Raw genomic sequence first — 25,319 nt, 5'->3', positions numbered from 1 at the left:
AAAAGTAAGATTTTCCGAAAGTGTTTTGAGAGATTGGTTGATTCAGATTGCGAAATAACTATTTGTCAATGAAATTCTGCAATGATTATAAAATATAAGCTTTCCCTAACCCTACTTTTTTTGAAAAGCTCTTGTGCACCGCAAATATTAATTTAAAGAAAAAAAAAGTTTGACTTCGACGGGCGTCGAACCCTCGTTCTCACGAACACTAGTCAGAGGATGAAACCACTGAACCAACCGTGGCAACGAGAAAATGTTGCATTCACACAGTTTTAATACAAACTTTTACCAAAATATGCAAATGAGACAGAAATCTCGTGGGAAAAAATTTTTCGCGAGCGAGGTCACCGAGATTGACAAAGTGAAGTTTCCGCTTGTTGTCATTCACTAGGTGTCGGTAAATAAAGAACTGTCGGGTTGCTCAAGCGCACGTACCACGAGTCGAACCACCGTCGCTTGATCTTGATTTTTCCGAAAACAAAGTGAGCTATCGTGCCAACAAAGAATTTGGTTTCAAATAGTTGTCTAGTTTTCAAAGTAACCTTTTTTATTATTGTGGGTTTGTTTTGCAATAAACTATTTCATCTGCAACTCACAATTAGTTTTTGTAATTCCATCATTTAGCTGCACTGACACTGTCTGCTTTGCAAAGCGCAGAGAGTAATGCATAACGCGATAAAAGCACATCATTGTTATCACTTGTTATCAGGTGAGATGTTCGCTTTGTCGCTTCAAGCGTCAATGGAAGCTCAATCTCCACAAGCCCGATCAGGCCTGGAATCGAACCCGGAACAATCAACGCCAGTTGTGACAGCAAGCGGAACTCAGCCACAAGCTGTTGGTCTGATTGCTCGGAGGAGAATTGTTGATGGGAGAAGGAGAATGTGGAGAGGCAGAACGCTCTGACGCGGTTGAAACAAATGACATTGTTCGTCATAAGAGAAGCAGACCAGATCCGATTAAGTGTGGTGAGGATTAAACAAAAGTTTGTGCTCAGTTGGTAAATTTAAAACAGATTTCTTTTTGTAGGCTGTCAGTGGCTCCCATCAAAGTTCTGTACATAGCCTTCCGAAGCTCTTAATAATGGTCGTGTGCTGCTGTTAGTCAAAGCAGAACTGCTGGAAAGAGATAACCATGCGGTTGCCTTGTGTGTGCGGAACATATTGCTAAAGTGGTCGCTAAAAAACTATAACTGTTGTAAAGAGACAAAACAAGTGATAACTGCTACATTATGCCAAAACTGCAAATTATATGTAGACCACTGGGTTGCTTTTAACAAGCACAGTGATGTGATCTTGTGCATTTAGCTGTTACAGGATATACCATCATAGAAGTACTTAGTGTTTTAAATAATTTTTATGCTGCTAAGACTTCTATCAGCTTAAGTTGTAAAACTAGAATCGATTCGAGATCTTTGGAGGCTTGTCATATCACTTGCGTTTGTGACGCCGTATACAGAACGCTTCGTTTGTTGGACACTGAGAGAACGCTTTTCGATCCTTTCATCTTTAATTCGTCCACATGGAGTTTGGCATTGCCAAAATTGTTTGCTCGCTTTCTCTTGTCTCTGAAATCTCTGGAATGGCTTCGGACAATATCACGTGAGAAAGTTTTTAATTGTTAAATGTTGACGTTAGATTTGGAAACCCTGTTCAGAAACTTATTTATTCACATACTTAGAACCGCCGACCCGCCTACCAACGGTGACAGTTTGAAGTGTTTCTTCAGCCCTAAGCGGCGCAGCCTTTCTCTGAAATTTGAATGTATCTTTGCACTGTAAGCCTCTGACAGGTTGTTCCTGGCTGGTTCGCATACTTGTCGAAGATTTGTTGATGAATCAGTTGATCACAATCAACAGTAATATTGAAATCAGTTGATATATGTAACTTATCAATCATTTCTTTAGGTATTTCCGGGAGGAAAATCTAACAACATTGCAGCCCCCCAAGGACAGTCACCCAGTAGGTGTCACTGTGGTCCCCATCCTCCATACTTCCCCTGACGGGTTGCCAGCAGAAAAGACAATCGTAAGATTGCGAATATGCGACTTTCATATTTGATAACTTTAACTTTCCTTGTCTGTAATAACATAGGCTGTTTGCAGCTCTTGCAGAAAAATCCATAATTTTACATTGATTCAACGTCTGCAACGTCCACGTCCATCATTTTTAATGGTAGCTTTTTGTATGGGGTGTGGCACTTGCAGGTATCGTATTCAAAATGGTACTTTTTGTCTTGCATAAAAAGAATAAAGTTTAATGTTATTTTACAGGCCTTAAATATCTACACATTGGGTCAGTATAACCCTGGTTGCTATTGCGTAGTAGGAGGATGGTCTTGGCACCGGTACCCGGTCATTTGGTCGACAGGACGTTTGGTCGACAGACATTTGGTCGACAGGACGTTTGGTCGACAGGACGTTTGGTCGACAGGACGTTTGGTCGACAGGACGTTTGGTCGACAGGACGTTAGGTCGACAGAACGATTTATTTTAGGGTTAGGGTTAGTTAACTAACCATAACCCTAATCTAACCCTGACTCTAACCCTAACCCTAAAATAAATCGTTCTGTCGACCTAACGTCCTGTCGACCAAACGTCCTGTCGACCAAATGTCTGTCGACCAAACGACCGTGCACCCTTGGCACCATACATTTTACTGCATATTTAGTGCCAATCTATTAAGAAATATCTAACATGCTTCAATAATGAAACTAGCATCACTGCCATCTGCTGTTGAGTTGAGGTGTTGAAATCTCCCGCTAGATGGTGGTGTATTACTTTCCATTGAGATGTCAATGTCATGAATCATTTATTTGAATTATCCATATTTATCTTTATTTATTGGAACCTCTTCAGATTTATTCTGCAATTGCTTTGGTGGCGCTGATCTTGATCGTGGTGTTGGGGATGTGCTGCCACAAGCGGCAGCTCGACGAGATGGATTTCATGTTCGGACGTCGACGACCTCCCGGTAATGGACACGTTCCACAACCGGCTCGAGGAAATGCGATTCCTCTCGCAAACCTCAGGGACCGCAACTGAGACAAGTTTTATCATCGCGCGACGATTGTAATGTCTTTGCGTGCCAATAAATAAAACTGCATAATACTTCGTTGCCATGATGCTGGAAAGCCAGGATAGATTTGTTGGTTGGTCAGAACTTCCTGGGATGGCTCAATGTTTGTTGAAATAAAATTCCTCTTAGTTGTCGCTGTCTCTGTAAATGCTATTGGTGGTATCACGTAAGCAGACTCGTAGCAACCGGACACTTATCGACCACGGTAGGTTCACAGCCAGTTAACAGCCAGTTAACCTCGGCAGCAGTGGCCGAGTGGTTAGGGCGTTTGACTCGCAGTCGAGAGCCTGCATGTTCGACTCCAGCCACCCGCACTTGCTGTTTCTCTGGGCAAGAAACTTTGCGATAAGTGCCTCTACCCAGTGATCGGTTTCGAGTAATGGGTAGTAGGGTGGGCCGTTTTCGACTTTTTTTCGAAATTCAAAAACGGCTAGTCATAAAAAGTGGCACATGCATGAAAAAATTACGTGTGCAAAATTTCATCAGTTTGGGGGTGCACCTTCTGCCCCCGCAGGGGGGTCAAACTTTCAATTTTTTGAAAAAAAAGGGAAAATTTCACTTTCCGTTTTAACATAATTTTTTTTATAATTTTTCTACTGGCTAGTTATAAAGTGTAAGTGGGATGTAGTCAGAACTTTCCAATGTAAAGGCATGTTCGAAGCTTAAGGTTTACTGCCCCCGCATCGACCACCAAAATGTTGAATTTTCACCAATTTGAGATGCTATTTTGTCATTGCTCAATAAACAAACTTGTCGCAAAAGGGCGAGATGGTGTTAACGCTGTACGCTCATTTATGTTCTGTCCATTAACTTTGCAGGATGATACGAATGAGGTAGGAACATCAGTACATATTTATGATAAAGAGTTACAAAAAAAAATGAATAACCTTTTGAAGTCAAATTCTAGAGGTGGGCCTAAATTTCAGTAAAATTTGGACCAAATGAAAGAACCTGCAAAGTAAAAATATTTGAAATCGGTTGTTGTAGCCTAAGTGTTCCAATTTTCTGCAATGTACTTGCCCGCAGGAAAATCGTGTTCCTGTTACAGAACAACAGTTCCTTCTTGATCAAAGAACAACTAGCATAATGGTGATTGATAAACATGATAAATCGGCCACAAAATCTAATTTTAAACGTTTTCCGAGGAGAGTCGCAAGATCTGAACAATTCCGTTCTTTACGTGAAGATCCAGGAGCAGGCACAAGTAGCGCTTTGGTTAAAACACCTTTAACTTATTCAACCTCAGAAACTTTGTCATCCAATGAAGAACGCTGCGAAGATTTTGACTATCAACCCAGTTTTGCCTCGGAAAACCCCAGAAAAAGCAAGGTTACTTCCAGTTTAGTAGTATTTGCTGAATCATGCGATCGTACTGGTATTTCAGATAGGTCTGCAGCACTTATTGCTTCATCATTTCTACAAGATGCGGGAGTTGTAACGGATAGCGAATCTCAATCAGTCATAGATAAAAGCAAGTGAGAAGAACGAGAAAAAAATGAGGTTTCCAACTCAAATGGAAAGTAGGCCTATCATGTGCATAAATTTGCAAAGCATATATTTTGATGGCCGAAAAGATTAAACCATCAAACAAAATGAAATTGCTGGGCGACTTCGAAAACATTTCGCAGTTGAAGAACACATTACTTTACTTGAGGAGCCAAGTTATCATTTCATTGGTCATTTTACTGTAGCCAACTGATCTAATGTGTCAATAGTTACCGGGATTCTTGAATATCTTGGATCCAATAAAATTAGCTACGATAATGTAATGGCAATTGGATGCGATGGAACCGCAATAAACACAGGTCAAAAAGGCGTCGTGATAAAGCTCCTGGAAGATCATTTTCAAAAGCCACTTCAATGGTTGATATGCCTACTCCATAGTAATGAATTGCCTCTTAGGCATCTTATGAAAGATATGGCAATACTAGCAGACCTGATAGCTTCACTGGGCCCATTATAAAGCAGCTAGCCACTGTCACACAACTAGATGTTGTAAAATATAAAGCAGTTCCTGCACCAAAGATTGAAATTGATGAAAATGACCTCAGCAATGACCAAAAATATCTTCTACACATGCACAGAGCAGTGAAAATTGGAGATATATCAATTCATTTCGCATATAGGAGTCCAGGTATGATGAACCACTCAAGATGGTTGAACACAGCCAATAGAATTCTACGTTTATATGTTGCATCTAACGCGTCAGCTGTATTGGTGGAACGTGTGGACTATATTATGAATGTTTATATTTCAGTATGGTTTGCCATTGTAAAGGAAAGCAATTTCACTAATGGCCAAAAACATTTCTTTAAAATTCTACACTCTGCTCAGAAGCTATCGAACAAACCCCCAATATCCTCAACAAAGTAATATAGAGGAATGCGTTTTATGTCCATCCTGAAAACATTTGTGAATGTTTGTAAATGACAAATTTGTGTAAACAAAATCATGATAACAATTCACGTGGAACTGTACAGTACATTCCATTTACGGAACCCGCAGATCACATTGCTTTTATTCTGAAGTAAATTATAGGTTGCGTTTTATAGCTGCAACTGACCAAACGTAGGCTACTATTGCTTTTAGTTTAAGCAAGACTACGTCTTATAGTGTGGATTAGTGCTAGAAGGGTCACAATTGGACGGTAGCCTCTAACAACACGTTCTGATTGGTTGGAGGTTGCATTGTAGTCAATTTCAGTGGCAGAATTTCGACTTGTTAAAGTGGCTACCTCTTGCAACGCCCTGACGGTGTCACGGTCGTATGTGACGTCACATGTCCGTTCGACAACGGCGCGGATTCTCTTCGAAAAGCCGCCGACAGGAAACACGACAAGTACGGCGAGTTATGTGTCAACATAAAGGAAGACAGGAAGCGCCCTTGCAGGGACGTCTTGTCACTTCCGTTCGTCGTAGGCTCCCTCGGGAGCTATGCCTCGACGAGCTCTCGAGCTCTGACGGCCTTGGGCGTTCCTGCTCGTGGGGTAGCAGAGGTGGCTAGAAAAGTGGCCTCCCTCTCAATCGAAGGATTCTTCCTCGTCTGGAAAGCTTGGAACGCCGGGCTCACTTGTGGTGGGGCTACGTCATAGAAAAGACGACATCAGCGATCAGAAACTTATTCCCTAATAACGTTGCAGTAAGTATCCGAGCGCGCAAGACAGCAAACCGTTTAGACGTTATAACCTTATAACAATATTGGCTTAAAAATTGATCACCTTATATCATCACCTTATTTCTATAAACCAGCGCCATTTCTTTTATATGATACTCCAGTCTCATCAAAAACAATCATTCTAAAGTAAAAAGGAAGGAAATAAAATACCTCATGTACGTTGTGACTTGAGACTGGTTTAATAGCAATTAAGCAATTTCAATCATCATTAGATTCTCTACGTATTAATCAATCAATTGTTTCGAACTGTCATACGCTGCTTTCGCCTTGTAACGCTGTTCTTGCCCGCTCGGATCAACATTGCTCCGCTATCAACGCATTGATCAACACGATCCCCTGATCAACTCATTGCAGCCTCAAAATTTCTACCCCAATTTTTCAATCAATTTTTTCATTCAATCGCTAGCCTCCCCGACCCAGCTGGGCGAACCTGACTCAACGTCTGGCCAGTGCACATCCGTGCTTGCCGATCTCTCATTTTCGCATTTTTGCATTGATTCAACGTCTGCAGACGTTGAATCAATGTAAAAATGAGAGATTTTGTTGTCAGGGTCAGGTGAGATGTTGATTTTGTCGCTTCAAGCGCCAATGGAAGATCAATCTCCACAAGCCCGATCAGGCCTGGAACCGAACCCGGAACAACCAACGCCAGTTGGGGCAGCAAGCGGCACTCAGCCACAAGCTGTTGGTCTGATTGCTCGGAGGAGGATTGTTGATTGGAGAAAGAGAGCGTGGAGAGGCAAAACGCTCTGACGCGGTTAAAGCAAGTGACATTGTTCGTCACAAGAGAAGCAGACCAGATCCGAGTAAGCGTGGTGAGCATCAAACAGAGGTTTGTGGTCAGTTGGTAAATTTAAAATAGAATTCTTGTTGTAGACTGTTAGTAGCTCCCATCAAAGTTCAGTTCATAGCCTTCCGAAGATCTTAACAATGGTAGTGTGCTGCTGTTAGTCAAAGCAGAACTGCTGGAAAGAGATAACCATGCGGTTGCCTTGTGTGTGCGGAACATATTGCTAAAGTGGTCGCTAAAAAACTAACTGTTGTAAAGAGAGGAATCAAGTGATAACTGCTATATTATGCTAAAACTGAAAATTATATGTTGACCACTGTGGCTGCTTTTAACAAGCACAGTGATGTGATCTTGTGCATTTAGCTGTTACAGGATATACCATCATAGAAGTACTTAGTGTTTTAGATAATTTTTATACGGCTAAGACTTCTATCAGCTTAAGTTAAAAAACTAGAATCGATTCGAGATCTTTGGAGGCTTATCATATCACTTGCGTTTGTGACGCCGTATACAGAACGCTTCGTTTGTTGGACACAGAGAGAACGCTTTTCGATCCTTTCATCTTTAATTCGTCCACATGGAGTTTGGCATCGGCAAGATTGTTTGTTCGCTTTCTCTTGTTTCTGAAATCTCTGCTGGAATGGCCTCGGAAAACATTACGTGAGAAAGTTTTTAATTGTTAAATGTTGACGTTACATTTAAAAACCCTGTTCTGAAGCTTATTTATTCACATACTTAGAACCGCCGACCCGCCTACCAACGGTGACAGTTTGAAGTGTTTGTTCACCGCTTAGCGGCGCAGCCTTTCTCTGAAACTTGAATGTATATTCGCATTGTGGGGCTCTGATAGGTTGTTCTTGGCTGGTTCGCATACTTGTTGAAGATTTAAATCGCTAATTTTGAGCCGGTGGCCGACGTTGACAGGAGTTTCCGGCCACCGCTAGGTCGCGCTGTGTGAAGCGATGCGGTGCTTGTTAACATTCCATCATTGGGTTGATGATCAATCAATTGTTCACAAATCAATGGCAATATTGAAATCAGTTGATATATGTAACTTATCAATCATTTCTTTAGGTTTTTCCGGGAGGAAAATCTAACAACATTTCAACCGCCCAAAGACAATCTCCCACTAGATGTCACTGTGGTCCCCTTCTACCATACTTCCCCTGACGGGTTGCCAGCAGAAAAGACAATCGTAAGATTGCGAATATGCGACTTTCATATTTGATAACTTTACCTTTCCTTGTCTGTAATAACATAGGCTGTTGCAGCTCTTGCAGAAAAATCCATAAATTTACATTGATTCAACGTCAACGTCCATCATTTTTAATGCTGTATGGGGTGTGGCACTTGCAGGTATCGTGTTCAAAATGGTACTTTTTGTCTTACATAAAAAGAATAAAGTTTAGTGTTATTTTACAGGGTATAAATATCTACACATTGGGTCAGCATAACTCTGGTTGCTATTGCGTAGTGGGAGCATGGTCTTGGGACCATAGCCTACCTTTTACTGCATATTTAGTGCCAATCCATTAAGAAATATATAACACTTCACGATTTGTGTTTCAATAACGAGACTATTAAGAAAATGAAATATCTTCTGACAGGTGTCAAACCCTCAACAATGCTTGATATGAACGACTCGGTTACATGTCTTGTAATGCAAAGGAATTTATTCTCACACAAGTCAGTTCAATCATATATTGCTAAATATCGATTTCGATCAGCTAGCAGCTAGATCATCTTCAGTTAAGCTTATTTAAATCGATTTTTAGCTATATATGATTGAACTCACTCGTGTGAGAATAAATTTCTTTGCAATAATAAAACTACCATCACTGCCATCTGCTGTTGAGTTGAGGTGTTGAAATCTCCCGCTAGATGGTGGTGCATTACTTTCCATTGAGATGTCATCATTTTGGAACCACATGACATAGATAGTTTGTGAACTAGAACTTGCATGCATCTTGCTGATGTGCTGATGAGTACAATATCTTTGTGTTTGTTATCTGTGTTGTTATTGTTGTGTAATAAAAAAAAAAAAAAAAAAAAAGAATTTATTATTGGAATCTCTTCAGATTTATTCTGCAATTGCTTTGGCGGCGCTGATCTTGATCGTGGTGTTGGTGGGGATGTGCTACCACAAGCGGCAACTCGACGAGATCGGTTTCATCTTGGGTCGTCGACTACCGCCTCTCGGCAATGGACACGTACCGCAAGCGGCTCGAGGAAATGCGATTCCTCTCGCCAACCTCAGAGACCGCAACTGAGACAAGTTTTATCATCGCGCGTCGATTGTAATGTCTTTGCGTGTCAATAAATAAAACTGCATTATACTTCGTTGCCATAATGCTGGAAATCCACGATAGATTTGTTGGTTGGTCAGAACTTTCTGGGATGGCTCAATGTTTGTTAAAATGAAATTCCTCTTAGTTGTCAATGTCAATGTCTCTGTAAATGCTATCGGTGGTATCACATAGGCAGACTCGCAGCAACCGGACACTTATCGACCATGGTAGCTTCCCAGCCAGTTAACATCGGTCTTATATTTTTTTTTATTTACTTTTGCAGACGTCAAATCCATTGTAAAATGGAATCGTTTGTAAGCTAGGTCTTCCGAGTAAAATATTGTAACTAAACATCGAGCCTACATTAAAGTGAAGGCTGCAGTAGCGACACTACTTTTTTCCAATGCAGTGGTAACGGATATGCGTTACATTTGCTTTAGTTCTACTTTCGTTGCCTGCCACTTTCCAATTTAAAGTGAAAAAAAAATGTTACAAATTTTTAATGGAAAAATTATGCAAAAGATAGATGCTTGGATCGCTCTATTCCTCTGAAGTTGCGACTTCTCAAAGTGTTGGTGTTGTCTGTTCACCAGTATGGTTGTGAAACATGGACCTTTAACACAGAAACTAAGGGTAACATTGAAGCAGCTGAAATGTGGTTTTACAGAAGAATGCTCAGGATTTCATATACTGATCACATCACAAATGCAGAAGTTTTAAACCAGGTACATCAAGAAAAGGAACTATTGAATAACACAACTCAAAGGCAACTCAAATTTCTCAGTCACATCATCAGAAAAGAAGAATTCAAAAATCTTTGTCTAAGCAGCGCCTTCTCGGGAGACGTGCTCGTGGCAGACAACGAACAACATTTGTCAACGAAACACATCAATCAGCCAACCAAGAACACTTTGGGACACTGCACGACAAAAGGAACATCTGAAAAATTTACGAACTGAGCATCTAGTTCATCAAAGGTCGCATCCGCTATGATACTGTAGTAGTAGTATTAGATGCAAAAGATAAAAATCTCACATTGAACGTGCTTTCAATAGTGACGTTGAAACGGCAGCGTAAGCGAGCGTGGCACTGGAAAGTGATGTCATTCATTTTCAAAGTCAATTTGATTTCACAAGGTGGCTTACTTGAATAGAGCTTTTTAGTGTCAGCTCAAGACAAAAGAAGCGCGTAGTAGGCTAGTACTTTTGATCCGAGCAGCGGGAGCAGTAGCGCGATATTTTGGCATAGTGTGGTGGTATTGTCGGCTGCGTAGCCGAGTGATGAGAACATCTGCGCGACGTTCGAAAGAACGTGGGTTCGACACCGCTCCAGAGCACGCGACTGTGTCTCGGCAAAGACACTTAATGGCAAGCCAAAATAAGGGGAGCAGCTGACTCGAAGACTATATGTCCCTTCGCTGCTTCCTGTCGTCTGTTGTATCGCATCTGTGATCGCAGTGTACTGTATGGTATCGCAATGGGCGCAAATAAAAACACGATTATTATTATGATTGGTAGCGATGGCGCGCTACTTTCAAAGCAGATGTCCACCTCTGTGTTTTGATGGACGTAGAGACTGTAGTAACTTTGCAAATGTGATGCAATAATCATCACAGTTAATATCGTGCCCGTGGGTTGTGGTTAGTTTAACTCATTTCTTGGCTTCATTGGCCTGTTTACAACATACTGTTCAAGTTCTTCATGTTTTTCGGTTTTGCCGTAGAGCAGAAAAAAGGTCACAAATCAACACAAACTGAAAAGCATCAACATTGTACGTCATAATCGTTGGGCGCACTCGTACATTACAATGGTTGAACGTAGCCATCCAGCGCTGCCTTTGTGAAGATTAGTAGCAAGTGATTTCCCTCCAAGGATACCAGCTGACATCGAAGGCTATCACTGACGCAATACCACTCACGAAATTGTGCAAGGTTTGTGACGTCACAACGCGTTAATTTTAGCTGTGGTAACATTGTGAACAAACATTCAAAATACGTAACATCTTTCAGCAGTGCCACGGCACTAAGTGCCAGTAGTGGATGTGTCCCCATGTTGTCAAGGCAACGAGTTGACGGTCTTGTAGTCCAGTTGGAATCCATTGTCACCGACAGTTCGATCGGATTGGAATACGATCTTAAATTTTAACGTCGATCTTAGCGTCAGAGATCTCGTCAAAGTGACGTCACCAGGCGCAACATTGCCACAGTAAGTACCTGAAAAGTGTGACGTCATAATGCTAGCGCAAATAATCACCTTGGACTACGCCTCCTGACGAACGATGTTTGATGATCAAAAATTGAAGATATTCCTCTGAAACTGAACATTACTGTTCGATATGAATGGCACGTTTTACATAAGTCAAGAGAGTTTGTATTTGTGAGCGCCACGTACCTACTAGCTGCTTCAAGTTTTCTCCTGTGTATAGCTTCACGTAGTCGTAGTTGCACGATTTGTCGCGATTCTGTTCGATATCAAAGTCATTGAATTGCAGAACCACTGATGACCCAACGCTGGAAAGCTGAAGATGAAAATGATGCATATCATTGTAATGATGTCATTTCTTCGTCATAGTGACGTGATCATTGATTAGTAAAAAAACTGTTTATGGGCCCTTTACGTTGTGCGCTCACTTTAACGTCGATTTTAACTGATTCACTGTTTATCAACTGATTTTGCGATGTTTCTAGTTTTTTAATATCTGGGTTATGTCAATTATTTGAAATAGTGTAAAGAAATGTTTTGCAAACTAATTTTCTGTGAATTTGATTTAAAGATTTTTTGTTATGTCCATTGTGCATCGGCTCGATAAAATCGTCGATTATGCTTCAGCAGAACACCCAGTCTCTCATTGTTTCGTGACAACTTACGTCAACTTTCCACGTGCAGTTTGACGAGCGAGGGTATTCCCCTGTCCCATCCTTCCTGTACCCCGGACTCGATATTTTTCCTCCCTCCAACGCAGATATTCTCACCCCTCCAAACTGACAGGGGTCGTCATTGTAAATAGGGGCAAGCGCTACAAAATTGTTTGAAATAAATATCGTTTCACAATAACAGAATAACAATTTTTCTTAAATGATATGAGATGTTCTACTGGTGCAAATTAAGCTAAACTATCACAAGACGTATACAGTGACAATCTGCTTTTATTCCGACTGCTTTTATTGTCACTGTATACACCTTGTGATAGTTTAGCTCAATTTGCACCAGTAGAACATCTCATATCATTTAATTTAACGCCTGGTGAACAGCCTCTTTCAATTTTCAATTTTTCTTAAATTAGGCTTTTGTTGCACTAACCGTCAACATTATTAAACTCAAGTTATTTAGTCCTACATTGAGCTTCATCACATGAGGATGTAAACATGATATCATAGAAAAAGAGACATTATAATTAAACAAATCAACTTCTTATTGAAAGGTATTTCAAAGTTTTTAAATCTTTTGAAAAGTTTACTCATCAGAAAGAAAACAGTTTTAATTTTTAAGTAAAATAAAAAATGTTTCTCAGAAAATGAAAAGACCTCGCTCAATAGCTCACCTAGTGTCCGATTGATCCATTTCATGTAGGAAGGAATGCTCGCATAGACCCCTGCCTGTCCTTTCTGTGCGCAACCCTTACCCCAGGACACCACCCCTGTGAGCACCTTTTTCGTGTTTACTTTCTTTCCGTATCTAGGACAGACCAGCGGGCCTCCACTATCTCCCTAAAAAAAAGAAAATAGATCGTCAATATACCTTCCCTGGGTTATTAGGACATTCAACTTGGGGCTGCCAGTATTTAGTTCAACTTGGGGCTGCCAGTATTTAGTTCACTCAAAAGCTATTTTGTTATTGAAACTAACAAAATTATTTTTAAATTGCAGAAAGTGAGGAATGACGGTTCAATCTGATTAAAAAGATAAAACAAAAAACTAAACCAAGTTTTGCAAATGTGTTGAACACAAAACTGTGTTCATCTTCAGTGTTACAAATCGAATAATTTGAATCGAAATCGAATTCAATCTGTACTGAACATGAAAAAAGTTTAGTTTCTGATTTTTGGGCTCAGTACTTTCATAGAAAGTTTTATAGAAGCCACAACGTGACGTCATACATGAACAGGCAGCAAAAGTGCAGTTGGTAGAAAGTTGCAAAAGTTTAAATATCGTAACACGATGTATTTTTGAAAATCAGTTTTTCCAAACTTTTGCTCTTTCAACAAGTGAAACAGGCCAGCAACATCTCAAGCACGTGTCACACCACACGAAGTGAAAATTACATGACTTTAAAACTCTTTTTTAAGATAAAGAAAATACAATATAAGGAATGCATTACAAAGTACCTCTAACTGTAGACAGAGTCGTATTTTAAAATGTATTATTAGGCTTTTTTAAATCATGAAAAATGATTTTAACAGTCATGTAACTTTTATTTACAGAGCTACATGTTCTTGAGAGGATGCTGATCTTTTTTTTTTTATTTGTTAAACCTACATGAATCAATTTGTATCCTTGTGTATCCATCTCTTGCTTCACGGATCAACGTGACAGATGTTTGCGCGTGACTTCGTGAACGAAGAAGGTTTAAGATCAAGTGACTCTAGTTCGACTCTCGAGGTGTGGTTAGGTGTATTCTTGTAAGGACTGGTTTCCATTCAGCGGCAGCTACTGGATGGAATAGTCACCGGGAAACAATACTTCAGCAATCGGAAATTTCACTCTGCCAATCTCGGTAATCAGCGCCGCGTCAAAACTACAAGGAATCCCCCATCAATGCTTCGTCAGCCCGAGGATAAAGATTCAAAACCAACTCTTTTTTCTTTTTCTTTCAATTTTTACTCTTTTCTCTGTGTTCACTTAGAACACAAAACAATCCTTGGTTACCTGGCACGAGTCCCTCCTTCCTGACGCACTGACGCACTGACGCATGCCCGGTCACTGAGATTTACAGAATGAAGCTTCCGGTTGTTGTCATCCACTAGGTGTCGCTAAATGGAAAGCTACCGGGTTGCTTAAGCGCACATACCGCGAGTCGAACCAGTGTCTCTGGATCTTGAAGTTTCTGCCAATAAAATCGGTCGCTCAACCAACTGAGCTATCGTGCAAACAAAGAATCTGTTTTCAGGTATTTGTCTAGTTCTCAAAGTAACCTTTATTTTATTATTGTGGGTTTGTTTTTGCAGTAAATTATTTCATCTACAACTCACAACTAGTTTTTGTAATTCAATCATTTAGCTGCACTGACACTGTCTGCTTTGTAAAGCGCAAAGAGTAATGTATAACCCGATAAAAACACATCATCACTTGTTATTTAACAATATCTGGTGAGATGTTCACTTTGTCGCTTCGAGCGTCAATAGAAGCTCAATCTCCACAAGCACGATCAGGCCTGGAACCGAACCCGGAACAATCAACGCCAGTTGTGGCAGCAAGCGGCACTCAGCCACAAGCTGTTGGTCTGATTGCTCGGAGGAGGATTGTTGATTGGAGAATGAGAGCGTGGAGAGGCAAAACGCTCTGACGCGGTTGAAACAAATGACATTGTTCTTTATAAGAGAAGCAGACCAGATTAAGCGTGGTGAGCATCAAACAGAGGTTTGTGGTCAGTTGGTAAATTTAAAATAGAATTCTTGTTGAAGACTGTTAGTGGCTCCCATCAAAGTTCAGTTCATCAAAGTCCTTTCGAAGCTATTAATAATGGTAGTGTGCTGCTGTTTGTCAAAGTAGAACTGCTGGGAAAAGATGACAATGCGGTCGCTTTGTATGTGTGAAACATATTGATAAAGTGGTCGCTAAAAAACTAACTGTTGTAAAGAGAGGAATCAAGTGATAGCTGCTATATTATGCTAAAACTGAAAATTATATGTAGACCACTGTGGTTGCTTTTAACAAGCACAGTGACGTGATCTTGTGCATTTAGCTGTTACAGGATATACCATCATAGAAGTACTTAGTGTTTTATATAATTTTTATACGGCTAAGACTTCTATCAGCTTAAGTTAAAAAACTAGAATCGATTCCTTTGTTCGCTTTCTTTTGTTTCTGAAATCTCTGGAATGGCTTCGGACAATATCACGTGAGAAAGTTTTTAATTGTTAAATGTTGACGTTAGATTGGGAAACTCTGTTCTGAAGCTTAAACGTTTATTCATATAATTTGTAACCACCTACCAACGGTGACAGTTTGAAGTGTTTATTCACCGATAAGCGGTGCAGCCTTTCTCTGAAACTTGAATGTATCTTCGCACTGTGAGCCTTTGATAGGTTGTTCCTGGTATGTTCACATACTTGTCGAAGATTTAAACCGCTAATGCTGAGCCGGTGGTTGACTGTTAGGACTTTCCAACCACCGCTAGGTCGCGCCGTATGAAGCGATGCGGTGCTTGCTAACATTCCATCCCTGATGGGTTGAAGATGATCAATCAATTGTTCACAAATCAACGGCAATATTGACATCAGCTGATTTATGTAATTTATCAATCATTTCTTTAGGTTTTTCCGGGTGGCAAATCTAACAACACTCCAGCCACCCAAGGACAATCTCCCACTAGATGTCACTGTGGTCTCCGGCTACCATACTTCCGCTGGCGGGATGCCTGCAGAACATGCAATCGTAAGATTACGAATATGCGACTTTGCTATTGACTCAATTTAACTTAACCTTTCCTTGTCCGTGATTACGTAGGCTGTTGCAGCTCTTGCAGAAAAATCCTTTCATTCCAACGTCTGCAACGTCAATGTCCATCGTTTTTAATGATGGATTTTTGTTACATGGGAGGTAGCACTTGCCGGTATCGTATTCAAAATGGTACTTGGTTGGTTTGGTTTTTGAATCTTTATCCTCGGACTGACAAAGCCTTGATTGGTTATTCCTGGTAGTTTCGCATACTTCGAGAGGCTCTTGACGCAGGGCTGGCGAGATTGACGGAGTGAAGTTGTCCGATTGTTGAAGTGAAGTGTTGTCGCCGGGGCATTATTCCATTCCCTAGATGCCGCTGAATGGAGAGCAGTCCTGTGTGCGTTGCTAAAGCGCACACCCCGAGAGTCGAACCAGCGCAGCGTGATCTTGTGCCCGACGCGTAACCACTGAGTTAACGCGGTGGTACTTTTTGTCTTAACAAGTTTAAAGTTATTTTACAGGGTATAAATATCTACACATTGGGTCAACATAACCTTGGTTGCTATTGCGTAGTGGGAGCATGGTCTTGGCACCATACCTTTTACTGTCCGCCACGTTAGCTCGGTGGTTACGCGCCGGGGTCAAGATCACGCGGCGCTGGTTCGACTCTCGAGGTATGCGCTTGAGCAACGCATTTCAAGACTGCTCTCCATTCAGCGGCACCTAGTGAATAGAATAATTTCCCGGCAACAACACTTCAACAATCAGAAAACTTCACTCTGCCAAACTCGGTAACCGGCCCTGCGTCAAGAGCCTCTACAAGTATGCGAAACCACCAGGAATAACCTATCAAGGCTTTGTCAGTCCGAGGATAAAGATTCAAAACCAATCAATTGCATAGTTAGTGGTATTTTATTAAGGAATATAATACAACACTTAACAATTTGTATTTCAATAATGAAACTACCATCCTATCCCTGCAGCTATTGAGTTGAGGCGTTGAAATCTCCCGCTAGATGGTGCATTACTTTCCATTGAGATGTCGTCATAAATTCAGCTGTTTGAATCTCTTCAGATTTATTGCGTAATTGCTTTGGCGGCGCTGTTCGTGATCGCGGTGTGGGGAATAACCTGCTACAAGCAAATCGATTGCATATTAGGACGTCTACAACCACATCCCGGCAATGGACACGTTCCACAACCGGCTCCAGGAAATGCGATTCCTCTCGCCAACCTCAGAGACCGCAACTGAGACAAGTTTTATCATCGCGCGACGATTGTAATGTATTTGCGTGTCAATAAATAAAACTGCATTATACTTCGTTGCCATAATGCTGGAAATCCAAGAGATTTGCAGATGATTCAGCACTTCCTGGGATGGCTCAATGTTTGTTAAAATAGAATTCCTCTTTCAGTTATCTGTTAATTTCTCTGTATAGCCTAACGGTGAGAACCCTGGAACGTCAATCGAAAGGGCGCCGGTTCGACACCGCTCCAGAGCATGCGGCTGTGTCTTTGGCCGGACACTTAAAAGGCATGCCTGAAAGTGGACACGAAGATTGGCTTCCTTGCCTTCCCGTCCACTTAATCTAAATCTTCAACCACCAGGTGTAAGCCAGAATACAACAAACAAACAATTTCTCTGTGAATGGTATTGATGGTATCACATAGCCTAAGCAGACTCGTACCAACCAGACACTTATCGACCACGGTGGCTTCCCAACCAGTTAATATCAGTCTTACATTTGTATAATCTAACTTCTGCAGACGTCAAATCCAACGTAAAAAGCAATGGTTTGTTATCAAGGTATCTTGCTTATCTCGCTATCTTGCTCAACAACACGATATTTCGATAAAGGTAGCAGTACAGCTGTTGCTGTTGTGGTAGCTGGAGCGGAGCTACATTGTTGGTAGTGAAGGCTGCAGTGGCGACACTACTTTTTTCCAATGCAGTGGTAACGGATATGCGTTACATTTGCTTTATTTCTACTTTCGTTGCCTGCTACATTCTAATCTAAAGTGAAAAAAAATTGTTAGAGATTTTTAATGAAAAAATGATGCATAAGAATAAAATTTCACATTGAACGTGCTTTCCATAACGATGTTGAAATGGCAGCGTGACCGAGCGTGGCACTGGAAAGTGATGTCATTCATTTTCAAAGTCATTTTGATTCCACAAGGTGGCTTACTTCAATAAAGCTTTTCAGTGTAAGCTCAAAATAAAAGAAGCGCGTAGTAATACTTTTGATCCGAGCAGCGGGAGCGGTAGCGCGATATTTTGGCATAGTGTGGTGGTAGCGATGGCGCGCTACTTTCAAAGCAGATGTCCACCTCTGTGTTTTGATGGACGTAGAGACTGTAGCAACTTTGCAACTGTGACGCAATGATCACCGCGGTTCATATGGTGATAATCGTGGGTTGTCATGGTTTAACTCATTTCTTGGCCTGTTTACAACATACTGTTCATGTTCTTCATGTTTTTCGTTTTAGCCGTAGAGCAGAAAAAAGGTCACAAATCAACACAAACTGAAAAGCATCAACATTGTACGTCATAATTGTTGGGCGCACTCGTACATTACAATGGTTGAACGTAGCCATCCAGCGCTGCCTTTGTGAAGATTAGTAGCAAGTGATTTCCCTCCTAGGATACCAGCTGACATCCAAGGCTATCAGTGACGCAATACCACTCACGAAATTGTGCAAGGTTTGTGACGTCACAACGCGTTAATTTTAGCTGTGGTAACATTGTGAACAAACATTCAAAATACGTAACATCTTTCAGCAGTGCCACGGCACTAAGTGCCAGTAGTGGATATGTCCCCATGTTGTCAAGGCAACGAGTTGACGGTCTTGTAGTCCAGTTGGAATCCATTGTCACCGACAGTTCGGTCCGATTGGAATACGATCTTAAATTTTAACGTGGATCTTAGCGTCAGAGATCTCGTCAAAGTGACGTCACCAGGCGCAACATTGCCACAGTAAGTGCCTGAAAAAGTATGACGTCATAATGCTAGCACAAATAATCACCTTGGACTACGTCTCCTGACGGACGATTTTTGATGATCAAAAATTGAAGATATTCCTCTGAAACTAAAAATTACTGTTTGACGTGAATAGCACGTTTTACATAAGTCAAGAGAGTTTGTATTTGTGAACACCACGGACCTACTAGCTGCTTCAAGTTTTCTCCTGTGTATAGCTTCACGTAGTCGTAGTTGCACGATTTGTCGCGATTCTGTTCGATATCAAAGTCATTGAAATGCAGAACCACTGATGACCCAACGCTGGAAAGCTGAAGATGAAAATGATGCATATCATTGTAATGATGTCATTTCTTCGTCATAGTGACGTAACCATTGATTAGCAAAAAACTGTTTATAGGCACTTTACGTAATGCGCTCACTTTAACGTCAATTTTAACTGATTTACTGTTCACCAACTGATTTTGTAATGTTTTAGTTTTGTTATTGTCCGGGTTGCGAAATTTTTTTTTCCACGACATTTCTGTCTCATTGATTCTAGTCACTCTAAAAGTAAGACTTTCCGAAAGTGTTTTGAGAGATTGGTTGATTCAGATTGCGAAATAACTAGTTGCCAATGAAATTCTGCAATGATAATAAAATATAAGCTTTCCCTAACCCTACTTTTTTTGAAAAGCTCTTGTGCACTGCAAAAAATAATTTCAAGAAAAAAAAGTTTGACTTCGACGGGCGTCGAACCCTCGTTCTCACGATCACTAGGCAGATAATGAAACCACTGAACCAACCGTGCCAACGAAAAAAATATTGCATTCACACGGTTTTAATACAAACTTTTACCAAAATATGTAAATGAGACAGAAATCTCGTGGGAAAAAAAATTTCGCGTCCGGGTCATGTTAATTGCTTGAAATAGTGTAAATAAATGTTTTGCAAACTAATTTTCTGTGAATTTGATTTAAAGACTTTTCTAGTTATGTCTATCGGGCATCGGCTCGATAAAATCGTCGATTATCCTCAAGCAGACCACCCAGTCTGTCATTGTTTCGTGACAACTTACGTCAACTTCCCAAGCGCAGTTTGACGAGCGAGGGTATTCCCCTGTCCCATCCTTTCTGTACCCCGGACTCGATATTTTTCCTCTCTCCAACGCGGATATTCTCACCCCTCCAAACTGACAGGGGTCGTCATTGTAAATAGGGGCAAGCGCTGCAAAATTGTTTGAAATAAATATCGTTTCACAATAACAATACATATAATAATTTTTCTTAAATTAGGCTTTTGTTGCACTAACCTTCAATACCATATTATTAAACTCAAGTTATTTAGTCCTACATTGAGCTTCATCCAAATCCAAGACGAACTATGTAGAGGCCATGACAACGTACAATGGGATTGTTAAAACTGGGGCCAGATAGTGACGTCATAGTGCCGTTGTCTTCAATTGAACCGACATTGAACGTTAATATTTATAATTAGGTGTCCAGTATAACACTTCAATGTCGATTCAATTGAAGACAATGGTACTATGACGTCACTATCTGCCCCCAGTTTTAACAATCCCATTGTACGTTGTCATGGGCTCTATGTAGTCCGTCTTGGCTTCATCACATGAAGATGCAAACATGATGTCATGAAAAAGAGACATTACAATTAAACAAATCAACTCCTTATTGAAATGTATTTAAAAGTTTTTAAATCTTTTGAAAAGTTTATTCATCAGAAAGAAAACAGTTTAAAATTTTGAAGTAGGCTAAAATAAAAAATGTTTCCTGTTTAAAAAATTCCCAAATTTGTTCTCTTTTCGACCCCAGATAATGTAAAGACCTCGCTCAATAGCTCACCTAGTGTCCGATTGATCCATTTCATGTAGGAGGAAATGCTCGCATAGACTCCTGCCTGTCCTTTCTGTGCGCAACCCTTACCCCAGGACACAACCCCTGTGAGCACCTTTTCAGCGTTTACTTTCTTCCCGTATCTAGGACAGACCAGCGGGCCTCCACTATCCCCCTAAAAAAAGAAAATAGATTGCCAATACCTCTCCTGGGTTATTTGGATATTCAACTTGGGGCTGCCAGTATTTAGTTCACTCAAAAGTTATTTTGTTTTTGAAACTAACAAAATAATTTTTAAATTGCAGAAACTGAGGAATGACGGTTCAATCTGATTAAAAATATAAAACAAAAAAAACTCAACCAAGTTTTGCAAATGTGTTGAACACAAAACTGGCTTCATCTTCAGTGTTACAAATCGAATAATTTGAATCGAAATCAAATTCAATTTGTAGTGAACAATGAACAGAGTTTAGTTGCCAAAGCTTTTGCTGAACATGAGTTTACTTTCTACTTTTTCTGTTCAGTATTTTTACAGAAAGTTTTATTGAAACCACCGTCATACATGACATCATGCATGAACAGGTAGCAAAAGTTGAAGATGTAGTTTGTAGAAAGTTGTAAAAGTATAAATATCGTAACAGGATGTATTTTTGAAGAAATCAGTTTTTCCCAACTTTTGCTCATTCAACAAGTGAAAAAGATCAGCAACATCTCAAGCACGTGTACCTCCACACAAAGTGAAAATTACATGACTTTAAACTCTTTTTTATGATTTCAAAGAAAATACAATATAAAGCATGCATTACAAAATACCTATTCTGCAGACAGACTAGTACTTGTAAGTCGTTTTTTTTTTAAATCATGAAAAAGGGGCTTTAAAAGTCATGTAATTTTCATTTACAGAGCTACATGTTCTTGAGATGTTGATGATCTTTTTTATTTTAATTTGTTAAACCTACATAAATCAATTTGTATCCTTGTGTAATGTGTATCCATCTCTTGCTTCACGGACCAATATGACAGATGTTTAACGTCCGCCCTGATAGCTCAATTGGTCAGCGCGTGACTCCGTGAACGAAGAAGTTTAAAGATCAAGCCGCTGGTTCGAATCTCAGGGTGTGCGCTTGAGCAACGCATTCTAAGGACTGCTGTCCATTCAGCGGCAACTAGTGGATGAAGTAGTTCCCTGGCAACAACACTTCAACAATCGGAGACTTCACTCTGTCAATCTCGGTAACCGACCCTGCGTCAAGAGCCTCTACAAGTATGCGAAACTACCAGGAATAACCAATCAAGGCTTTGTCAGTCCGAGGATAAAATTCAAAACCAACCAAACCCCTCCTTTTCTTTCGATGTTTACTCTTTCCTCTGTGTTCACACAGAACACAAAACAATCCTTGGTTACCTGGCACGAGTCCCTCCTTCCTTCTAAGTATCCCGCACACATCATCCCGTTCTTAAAGTTGACCGTTCCTGTTCCCTCGTGATGGATGATCTCGCAAACCTTTTGCAGCATCACAGGTATGTCCAAGGTCTGAAGAACCTCCGCTTTCTTGGATGAAGATACGAATCCCCATCCTGTGTGACGTTGTAAAGTTGAAGAGGAATCAATATGGGGAAAGAAAGGAGCATCAACTTTGTAAATAAAGAATTGTCATGATCAAGCAACACTGGTTCGACTCTCGGGGTGTGCGCTTGAGTAACGCTTTTAAAAAGGCTGCTCTCCATTCAACGACACCAATGGGCAGAACAATTTACATAGAACAAGCGGAAAAATCACTCTATCAATATCAAAACCTAGGAATGCGTCAGTGGTTCAAAGGCTCCAGATCACAAGAGCGCAAAACTGTCAAGATCTTCCAAAATGCCTTTTCAGCCTGATCATAGAGAATATCAAACTGACATTGAAGAGTTGCAGAAAAACAACACCAATAATACAATAGAATAAGCTGATTGGTCGCAATGTTGCCTAGCGACCATGACGTCATCTACAGCCAACCAGCATACGTACCCGTGACGGTGCATGTTGTGTAAGGGAATGGCAGTTCATCGTACCACGGCAGGCAGGCTGGCAACACGTACATCGTGTATTCGAACTCGTGGTCGACCTCTGGCGGATAAATTAAGTTTAAAAATGCAATTTGAAAACAAGTTTGAAAAGCAGTGGCTGTCGGTGTCCGACAAATTGTTCGTGAAAAAATTGCTCGTAAAATTAATTCTTCGTAAAACAATTCTTTCTAAAGCATTTTTTCGTGCATGCAGTTAAAATTTGATGTATACGAAGAAATGCTTTAGGACGAATTGTTTTACGGATTTCATTTTACGAAAAACAGTTTACGAACAATTTGCCTATAACCGTGGCGGTCATATCATGTGATGTCATTTCACAGCATGGGAGTGCAGAAGCGCTAGCAAGATTTGAAGCGGAATATCTTAGTTGTTATTCAAAACCAAAATAATTCTCATTTCAAGGCCAAATCTGTCTTGATTTATTTAAGTTTCTTGTTATCCGAAGTTACTCTCGAAGTCTCCTACAAGGTAACTCCAAGACTTGGTTCCTGTTTAGTAAGCTTACTGGGAAATGATATGAAAAGTTGCTTTTAAAGCATCTGACAGCACCAGAAGAAGATAACACAAGATGAGACTAACCTAGAAGAACAATGTCGTTTTCATAAGTCGTCGCCACGTACTTAGGATGCACCATGGTCCTTATGACGTAACGGAATTGTTCAAAAGCGTCTTCTTTTGTGACGTCATGGTCTCCAGCGACCACCGTGTAGACTTTCACGATGTTGGGATTAATCTCTCTGCACAAGAAACAAACAAACATATTTCGATAGGATCATAATCACTATTATTATTCATCACGACTCATCAGGACACTTTACTATTAGAAAAGAGTGGTGTGACGTCATAAAACTTACTTTGTGATGATGCAATGAGCGGCCGATATGACCCACTTGTGGTGGACTAGTGTTGCTCCACACTTTCTTCCACTGAAACAAAAAATACTTGAAGCTTTAACTCAACTTACTCAATGAAGCCTTGAAAATCGACACACCCAACAAGCTGCATTAGGCAACGTATAATACTTGACTTGTAAAGTCACATTAAGCTTTGTTGCGTTGATAAATTGTTCTTAAATAGAATTGTTCACAAACTCAGTAATCTCAGAAGTTGCTTCCGAGAGTCAAGCAAAGTTGATTGAAAACTAGTTTGGGCTATTCCCCACTCCCCACTCACCCGTTTTCGTATAAGTTCACTTGCCACGGGGATTCCCCGTACCTGACACCCTTTCCGCCAAAAATTCGCCCCAACTTCACTGAGTTTAAGGCCGGTGTTGTCCCACATGCGTATTGCGCCCCTGAAAGCGTACGAGCATACGGAGTCGGTTGCAACACCACGATCTTTCAAATCACAACAAAAATGAAAACAAACACATACTGGTACGTTCGTTGGAAATACAAAAAGTACCGTGCTAGACTTTTAGACTACTTATTATTCTTATGCCCAAAATCTTTAAGCATTCTTGGTTTTATATGACAAAAAGCAACAAATACATGTTTTTTTAATGTAAAGTTTAAACACACTTATAAAACAAAACTAATCTAAAACTTAACCCATGCGAGTACAACGTACAAGAGTTTTATAATATAATCAAAAAAATAACAAGAATGTTTGAAGGAGAATTATTTTGAAATGTTTGTCTTATTTTACAACGACGTTCTACAATGTATTTGTTCAGTTTCGCCGAAATAACCATTTTATTTGAAATTTCCAATTTCCCTGCGTCATTCAATATCTTACCTGACTTCTGAAGCAGGAATCCCCCAATAATTAAAAAAATTAAATCTTTTGAATTCATTTCACTAAAGTTAATTAACAGCTTTGTAAACATCGATTGTCATTGTCTGTTCTTTCTGCCAGAAAACAATAAGCCATTATTTCTCAACAATACAAGTCTTGTCAAACAATTTGAGGGAGCACGGCGACCAAACCAAAGAAAGTCTTCAAAGTGTAAAATTTTAAGCGCTACAACTATGGATTATGTTACTGGGAGATTGCACGCCCTATGGTTCATCTTTCCTTCTCTGATACAAAATAATGCTTTAGCAGAAATACAACTTTTCGAAGTTTTTTTTTTAGCAGTTAAATACATTATCTGTCTGGCTTCGTCACTGCAACAATCCACCAATAATAAAAGTAATTTGCGTTCTTCTGGTTCACCAGAAGAACGCAAATTACTTTTATTATAAAATGCCTGGTGAACAGTCTCTCTCTGTTTTTACTACCATTAGAAGAAAAAATCCACCAATGTTCATTAAACTATTTCCTTATCATCTCCTGGTCACTGTCCGCTGCCTGGAACGAGGGTGGAAGAAATGCAATTTGCTTCCAATGCAAAGCGATTCATTTTCACGTTCTCCTTTCCTGTATACATTGTGACGTCATTGTAAGAAAGCTTCCAGTCCAACTCCAAACTAAGATATGGAAATTCTACCTTTTTGTTTTTTCAAGACGTTTCATCGGAACTTGATGAAATCACACATGATTGGTCTGCATCCTACGTCACAATAGA

General features: G+C 40.2%; 3 protein-coding genes across 4 annotated transcripts; 1 reads left to right on the top strand and 2 right to left on the bottom strand.

Annotated features, from left to right (window-relative positions):
• Positions 1-11,383: 11,383 nt before the first annotated feature.
• LOC145781256 (ovochymase-like) lies at positions 11,384-14,238 on the bottom strand. The gene is made up of 5 exons (XM_082593033.1): positions 14,194-14,238; positions 12,870-13,035; positions 12,196-12,344; positions 11,720-11,846; positions 11,384-11,541 (listed from the first exon to the last, which is right to left on the bottom strand). The coding sequence occupies exons 1-5, from the start codon at positions 14,236-14,238 to the stop codon at positions 11,384-11,386; spliced, it is 645 nt and encodes a 214-aa protein (XP_082449159.1).
• Positions 14,239-15,258: 1,020 nt separating this feature from the next.
• Positions 15,259-17,477, top strand: LOC145780525 (uncharacterized). Its single transcript, XM_082592151.1, has 3 exons — positions 15,259-15,385; positions 15,801-15,921; positions 17,003-17,477. Exons 1-3 carry the CDS (start codon positions 15,366-15,368, stop codon positions 17,177-17,179), a joined length of 318 nt encoding a protein of 105 aa, XP_082448277.1. The 5' UTR covers positions 15,259-15,365; the 3' UTR covers positions 17,180-17,477.
• Positions 17,478-17,930: 453 nt separating this feature from the next.
• Positions 17,931-24,661, bottom strand: LOC145781289 (serine protease 27-like). Of its 2 annotated transcripts, none has more exons than XM_082593062.1 (10): positions 24,548-24,661; positions 23,984-24,104; positions 23,665-23,736; positions 23,390-23,547; positions 22,752-22,850; positions 22,146-22,318; positions 20,750-20,915; positions 19,966-20,114; positions 19,093-19,219; positions 17,931-18,913 (listed from the first exon to the last, which is right to left on the bottom strand). In XM_082593062.1, the coding sequence occupies exons 1-10, from the start codon at positions 24,636-24,638 to the stop codon at positions 18,756-18,758; spliced, it is 1,314 nt and encodes a 437-aa protein (XP_082449188.1). In that variant the 5' UTR covers positions 24,639-24,661; the 3' UTR covers positions 17,931-18,755. The 2 variants fall into 2 exon arrangements, with proteins under 2 accessions (XP_082449188.1, XP_082449189.1); XM_082593063.1 differs by having other exon boundaries at positions 18,736-18,913; positions 19,097-19,219.
• Positions 24,662-25,319: the final 658 nt, after the last annotated feature.

This window comes from Aplidium turbinatum, chromosome 12 (genome assembly GCF_918807975.1).
Source record: "Aplidium turbinatum chromosome 12, kaAplTurb1.1, whole genome shotgun sequence".
NCBI lineage: Eukaryota > Metazoa > Chordata > Ascidiacea > Aplousobranchia > Polyclinidae > Aplidium > Aplidium turbinatum.
Note: the sequence above shows the minus strand (reverse complement) of the source record. Positions and strands in the feature narration are given on the sequence as shown.